This window comes from Ovis canadensis, chromosome 1, assembly GCF_042477335.2.
Source record: "Ovis canadensis isolate MfBH-ARS-UI-01 breed Bighorn chromosome 1, ARS-UI_OviCan_v2, whole genome shotgun sequence".
NCBI classification, from domain to species: Eukaryota; Metazoa; Chordata; class Mammalia; order Artiodactyla; family Bovidae; genus Ovis; species Ovis canadensis.
This window is the reverse complement of record NC_091245.1, coordinates 109,656,097-109,663,796: the sequence shown is the minus strand read 5'-3', so window position 1 is coordinate 109,663,796 and position 7,700 is coordinate 109,656,097. Positions and strand designations below refer to the sequence as shown.

At 42.7% G+C, this 7,700-nt stretch overlaps 1 protein-coding gene across 1 annotated transcript; it reads right to left on the bottom strand.

The window, feature by feature from the left end:
• Window positions 1–2,569: 2,569 nt before the first annotated feature.
• LOC138429971 (T-cell surface glycoprotein CD1b-1-like) lies at window positions 2,570–5,931 on the bottom strand. The gene is given in 6 exon segments (XM_069571568.1): window positions 2,570–2,849; window positions 3,477–3,570; window positions 4,007–4,285; window positions 4,507–4,785; window positions 5,357–5,623; window positions 5,871–5,931. Coding segments are annotated over 6 exon segments (1,002 nt in total). The 3' UTR covers window positions 2,570–2,827.
• Window positions 5,932–7,700: the final 1,769 nt, after the last annotated feature.

Genomic DNA, 7,700 nt, shown 5'->3' with positions numbered 1-7,700 from the left:
ATAGTTTACATGCAAACTACACTTACTGTATGGGCACAACTGATTTTCTCCAGAGAAGTTCAGAGCAGAAATAAGAAAAGCATGTTATTCTTGGCTATGTGGAAATATTTTAGTAAGAGGAAAATATAGAATATCAACTAAAGAGGGGGGAGGAAAAAAAGAAAGAAAGGTGATTTGGGGGAAAGGGATTTGAGACAATTATATCAACTCAGATTATGTTACTAAATAAACGCATAGGCAAGTTAAAGATCTTGCCTAGAACCCACCTAGAATATGCCCCTCTCTAAAGGAACGTATAAGTAGAAGGAAAAGAATAACAAAAATAACTGCAGTGCTGTGGATTCAGAATACTGTGGACCTGAGCATGACATCAGTCAAAGGAGGGCTATTTCCACTGTACCATTAAGGAAGGCTTCCTGGAGAAAGAAGCTTCTTTGCTGACCCTCATGGTTAGAAAATCAGCCAGGCAGACACAGAGAAATTATGTTAAAAATGCTCAGCATCTCTGAAAATATAATTACTTGGCATAGTTATAGTTAGCTCACTTTGACAAATGGTATTACAGCAGAAAGAACATCTATTTTGGGTGTTAGTTCTAAAAGGTCTTGTAGATCTTCATAGAACCGTGCAACTTCAGCTTCTTCAGCATTACTGGTTGGGGCATAGACTTGGATTACAGTCATATTGAATGGTTTGCCTTGGAGACAAACAGAGATCATTCTGTCATTTTTGAGATTGCATCCAAGTACTGCACTCAGGACTCTTGATGTCAGGATGTTGATCATGATGGCTACTCCATTTCTTCTGAGGGATTCCTGCCCACAGTAGTAGATATAATGATCATCTGAGTTAAATTCACCCATTCCAGTCCATTTTAGTTCACTGATTCTTTGAATGTCGACATTCACTCTTGCCAACCTGACCACTTCCAATTTGCCTTGATTCATAGACCTGACATTCCAGGTTTCTATGCAATATTGCTCTTTACAGCATTGGACCTTGCTTCTATCATCAGTCACATCCACAGCTGGGTATTGTTTTTGCTTTGGCTCCATCTCTTCATTCTTTCTGGAGTTATTTCTCCACTGATCTCCAGTAGCATGTTGGGCACCTACTGACCTGGGGAGTTCCTCTTTCAGTATCCTATCATTTTGCCTTTTCATACTGTTCACGGGGTCCTCAAGGAAAGAATACTGAAGTGGTTTTCCATTGCCTTCCCCAGTGGACCACATTCTATCAGACCTCTCCACCCAGACCCGCCCATCTTGGGTTGCCCTACGGGCATGGCTTAGTTTCATTGAGTTAGACAAGGCTGTGGTCCTAGTGTGATTAGATTGACTAGTTTTCTGTGAGTATGGCTTCAGTGTGTCTGCCCTCTGATGCCCTCTTGCAACACCTATCATCTTACTTGGTTTTCTCTTACCTTGGGCGTGGGGTATCAGTTGTGTGGATCACAATAAACTGTGGAAAATTCTGAAAGGGATGGGAATACCAGACCACCTGACTTACCTCTTAAGAAATCTGTATACAGGTAAGGAAGCAACAGTTAGAACTGGACAAGGAACAACAGACTGGTTCCAAATAGGAAAAGGAGTATGTCAAGGCTGTATATTGTCACCCTGCTTATTTAACTTATATGCAGTGTACATCATGAGAAACGCTGGACTGGAAGAAACACAAGCTGGAATCAAGATTGCCAGGAGAAATATCAATAACCTCAGATCTGCAAATGACACCACCCTTATGGCAGAAAGTGAAGAGGAACTAAAAAAACCTCTTGATGAAAGTGAAAGTGGAGAGTGAAAAAGTTGGCTTAAATCTCAACATTCAGAAAACGAAAATCATGGCATCTGGTCCCATCACTTCATGGGAAATAGATGGGGAAACAGTGGAAACAGTGTCAGACTTTATTTTTGGGGGCTCCAAAATTACTGCTGATGGTGATTGCAGCCATGAAATTAAAAGATGCTTACTCCTTGGAAGAAAAGTTATGACCAACCTAGATAGCATATTCAAAAGCAGAGACATTACTTTGCCGACTAAGGTCTGTCTAGTCAAGGCTATGGTTTTTCCCGTGGTCATGTATGGATGTGAGAGTTGGACTGTGAAGAAGGCTGAGCGCCGAAGAATGGATGCTTTTGAACTGTGGTGCTGGAGAAGACTCTTGAGAGTCCCTTGGACTGCAAGGAGATCCAACCAGTCCATTCTGAAGGAGATCAACCCTGGGATTTCTTTGGAAGGAATGATGCTGAAGCTGAAACTCCAGTACTTTGGCCACCTGATGCGAAGAGTAGACTCATTGGAAAAGACTCTGATGCTGGGAGGGATTGGGGGCAGGAGGAGAAGGGGACGACAGAGGATGAGATGGCTGGATGGCATCACTGACTTGATGGACGTGAGTTTGAGGGAACTCCGGGAGTTGGTGATGGACAGAGAGGCCTGGTGTGCTGCGATTCATGGGGTTGCAAAGAGTCAGACATGACTGAGTGACTGAACTGAACTGATTACAGCAGAAACAGAAAAAAAAAAATTCAAATAAGAAGCCAAAGAGATGTCACCATAAAAGTTTTGTACATCATTTCATTTATTACAAGGTACATTCTTTCCCACATCTCACATCCAAGAAATCTGAGCAGATCCTAATATTAGTATTGTCTTATAATATATGAACACCTTTAATTCTGTTTCTGATCTTGCAGTCTACAGGAACTTGATTTGATCAGATGATTATTTGATGAAATATGATGAAATTGAGTACTGGGCTGACCGCTTGAGTTTCTGGGTTCGTGGGTACTTATTCCAAATGGAAAAGGAGACAGTGATGGGCTCACAAGATAGTCAGATATGACCTGTTAAGAGCACAAGCAAAAAAATCACTCTGCATAAGGGATATTTCACACCATGTTCATAGCCAGCACTATTCACAAGAGCCAAAAGGTGGAATCAAACCATCTGTCCATAGGCAAATTAATTTATAATCTAAAATGTATTACACAATCTTAAGAAGGAAATAAATTCTAATATGTGCCACCACATGAATGAATTATGAGGACATAATGCTAATTAAAATAAGCCAGTCCCCAAAAATTACACTGATGATTCCACTTTTAGGAGGTTCAATATTCATACAGAGATTAATATAGAGAGAAACTAGAATGGTGGTAGCTAGGGCATCAGAAGTGTAGTTTAACTGGCATAGACTTTAAGTTTTTCAAGATGAAAAGAGTTCTAGGTTTTGGTTGCACAAAGTATTAAGGTACTTAATTCTACTAAACTGTACATTTAGAAATTACTAATGTGGTAAATTTTATGTCATGCATATTTTCCCACATTAAAAAAAATACATTTACACAAAGATGGGAGTTGGAAAGAAATGGGAAAGGGTCTGGTGGAAATATTGAAGCTAAAGTGATAGATAAAATGGAGGGAAAGAGTGAGAGGATGGACAGAAAAATAAAACTGAATGAAAAACTCACCAGTGCCTCCAAAACCATAATGCAAGACAGATCAAAAGGATGAGGGAGGGCACTATTATTGCCACAAATATCAGGCCAGTGGAGGTGGGGTGTCCTGGCAATTGAGAGAGGATATTGGGATATCTTCAAACCCATCCTCTGTTTCTCTTGGCCTTCTTGCCCACTTGAGTCTCAGCACCTCCACTACCCGCTTCTGACACATGGGCATCTCTGGTTCCCTCTCTCATATTCCTGTAAGGCTTATACTCACAGCCACATTTTGTCTTTCTCTCATCCCATCTCACCTAGTCTACATTCTTCTTTCTTACCTATTCTATACCTTAGATTAGCTAATTTCATTCCTCTCACACTGTTGTCCCAGAAATAAATTTCAACCTGACTCCCCATCTCTGTCTCAATGTCTCTCTCTATTTTCTCCCCCACTCTCTTCCTCCCTCTCTCATTCATTAAATCCCTCACCTTATTCAGGCCTTCCCTCTGTGCTTAAATCACCTCTTCCCATCCCCAGCGGGGCCCCAGTTCCTTCTCACCCCAGTACAGGACGATGTCCTGGTCTCCTAGACTGCTGTGCTTCACTCGGCAACTCAGACCAGCCGCCTCTCCAGCTGCCACATCTAGGGTTGCTCGCAGATGCCAAGTCCAATTTGCATTGGGCATGATGTCCCCTTGCTGAGTGCCAGGCTCTTCCTGCTCACCCCTCATCCACATCACCCACACAGGTTTTGGGTAGAATCCTGAGACATGGCACACCAGCAGTAGGCGGCCAGGCCCAGGAGTGGGGCCACTGGACAGCCAGGCCTCAGGCTTCACTGGAGTAAGAGGGAGCAGTAAGAATGTCAGATTATGACTCTAATCCAGAACATAGAGACTAGGAAACTCACAAGTTTGGATAGTGACCTCTTCCACTTCTTTGGAAACCAAATAATTTAATAATTAAAACACCCTCCTTTTAGGTATCTCCCACTTTTGAATTTAAAGAAGATGATGAAAGGTGAAACAGAAAAGTCTTGGGGGAGAGAACAGGACTAACCTTGCCTCTGCAGTTCTGCTTTGCCTGCATCAAGGACACTCAGGAAATATCAAGGGCAGGTTTCTAAGAGGAGCTTAGCTATAGTATCACAGATAGCATGGTACTGAATGATGAGTTCATAGAAACGCTGGGCCATGCTGCCGCCCTCTGGGACAGGTGCACATGAATCATTCTTGATGCTCATGAAATCCAATCCTCCAAAAGCTCCCTTCAAGAAGCTTTCTACAGCCTTCCCAGGATGCAGCTCACAACCTGCTATGCCCTGGATCACAAAGGGGTCTGGATAGAAAGAAAACAGAGACAAAGTTATTTTTTAAAGCACACAAGAAAAAAAGAGATGGGGAAAGGACATGGGACTTTGGGTTTTGTTGGAAAGGTCTGAGATGCAAAATTACTAAAAAAAAAAAAAAATGCCATATTCAGAGACTTTTCAGAAGAAAAGGAACATTTGAGAGAGTTATACATGTTGTAAATGGTGGAGACGTGCTCTTATAAGGAATAGGGTGGTCAAGAGGGGAGTCAGAAGTACATCATTCCAGCCTGAAGGGGAGAATTACACTGAGAGAAGGGATTAGGCATAAGGTACTTGGGGAGACAGATTGGAGGGATTCATGCACTCAGGAACAGTGTAGGTAAAGTGAGGACTTGTTGCTTGGGATTTGAGAAAAACAAATTATGTACAAACAAACCAGAAGATGTTCACAAAGGAGGAATTTCATCTATGGCACAAGAGTTCAAAGAACAGGAAAAATCTTGGATGCCAGGTGGAGGTATGGAGTAAGGGTTGGAGACTACTCTAGAGAGGTATATACATGCAGAGGGCATCCCCAGTTCAGAGGATTGTACTCACATTCCAGCTGGAATTCACTGACATGGTCCTGCACTTCTAGAGTAAATCCAATGAGGTAGACTCTAAATAGTTCCTCCAGCTCAGTCACCTCCTCATCACTGAAGTTGCCCTTAGACCAGGGCTTCAGGAAGATGGTAGTGCCTGGGTCACTGTCCCAGCCATAAAGCTGCAAATTGTCCAACCAGCCTGAGCCTTGATTTTGAGCCCAAGTGCTGTTGGCAAATGTCGAAATCTGGATGACATGGAAGGAGGTTGGCCCCTGGAATACTGTGGTGGTGGAAGGATAAGAAAAGTGAGGCAAAAGAGAATTAGGATAGAATGAAAAAGAACCCAGAGTATGAACAATATAGAGCCTGAAACAGTTCCCTGCCCCAAGGCTTCTGGCTCTATTCCCAACCTCCAAAACACAGAACAGAGCTGGAGATAGAGAGCCCAGACCCTTAGTGGTAGGTGCAGCATCTTTTTATCCAGAAGCCCTGCACCTCGTGCTGGAAACAGCCAGAGTTACTCTTACCATCCTCATTGTCACCACCGGGCACAATAACCGCTAGCAATAGAAGTGGCAGAAGCAGCATCTCAATGGGAAGTAGAGCTTCTGACTCTCAGAATTGGTATTTGATCTCCAATTTCAGCAAACCTTTTTCTCAGTACTTTATAGTGACTTCCTCTCTCCCTCAACTGACAAATCTCTTCTGCACATACATTGTTCATTACCGAAAAACTGTGCTTCCCACGGCTCTGGGCTTTTACTCGGTCTCTCATTTCTTCTCCAGCTCATGACTTGTAGATTTTGTTTTAATGTCTCTTGTCCAAATGATCTCCTTGATCTCAGTTTCCTTCATATTTATTACCTTGGAAAAGTTACCATGCAATGTTGAAAGGTTATTTCACCTCCCTTATCCTTTATTTTCACATCTGTTAAACAGAAAAATAATATTAAACAACTGACCAGCCTCCATTCTGGTTTTTTTTTAATATTTTTTATTTATGGCTGTGCTGAGTTTTCTTTGCTACATGCAGGCTTTCTCCACTTGTGGTGAGTGGAGTCTACTCTCTAGTTGCAGTACACAGGTTTCTCATTGCTGTGGCTTCTCCTGTTGCTGAGCGCAGGCTCTTTGGCTTGCGGGCTTCAGTAGTTATGCATCAGAGGCTCTAGATCATGAGCTCAGTAATTGTGGCATGTGTGCTTAGTTGCTCCAGAACATGTGGGATCTTCCCAGATCAGGGATGGAACCTGTGTCCCCTGCATTGGCAGGCAGATTCTTAATCACTGGACCACCCAGGGAAATCCCCAGTCTTTTTAAATCTAGAATTCCTTTGGTTTATCCATCCAACCTGAACTTTGTGTCCATGACCACTCTCCTCTAGCACTTTGCCATTACCTCTTCCCAGTGTTCTCAATGGCCCCTCTTATTTATATCACCCTCTTGCCTCATCTCTCTAATCTCACCTTCTCCTTACTATATATGTGTGTATATGTGTTTGTGTATGTGTGTGTGTGTGTATTGGCAATCATTTAGATGCAGGAAAATCATTTAAAACTCTTCTTTATCATATTTGATTCTGGAACCCAAGTCTCATTCCCTGGTTTGGGAAGATTCCCTAGAGGACGAAATGGCAACCCACTCCAGTATTCTTGCTTGGAGAATCGCATGAATGGAGGAGCCTGGTGGGCTACAGTACATAGGGTTGCAAAGAGTCCGATACGACTGAAACAACTGAGCACAAGTACATCAAAAATATACCTATAAATTGAGTAATTGCCATAGAGCATCTGCTGAACACTAACAGACACTTAAAACAAAAATCCCCTCACAACCAGGAAAGATGAAAGAAAGAAAAAAAGAAAAGAGTAATCAAAAAAGGGACCAGCAACCCTGATGGGATGCTGAATATGAATATGAAGGGAGGTCCTTACACTCAGAAAAAGAAAAAACCCTCAAGGTGGGAAAATCAACTGGGACAGAAAAGGATCAAAGAACACAGTGGATGATCTGTGAAAAGCAGGACAAATAAGTCAAACTTCACACACGATCTACACCACACCTCTGCACATTCCAGCCTGAATCATGAGTTGTCTGTTGCAAAGAGGGACTGGTTGCTAGAAAGCGGGGTTGGGAGTATAGACCCAGGGAGGGGACAGATACTAGCTAAAAAAGACAGCCAGGAGGGATGGGAGTAAGGAGCTCCACAACTGGGAAAGTCTGAAAAAAGCACCGGACACCAGAGAAGCACAGTATCATTGTTGAATGGCGCACTAGGGATATAACTGCCATTACAACCCCTTCCACCACCTGCCAATCTCTTTGGCATCCATGGGTGCTGAGAGGAGCTTCCTTCTGAG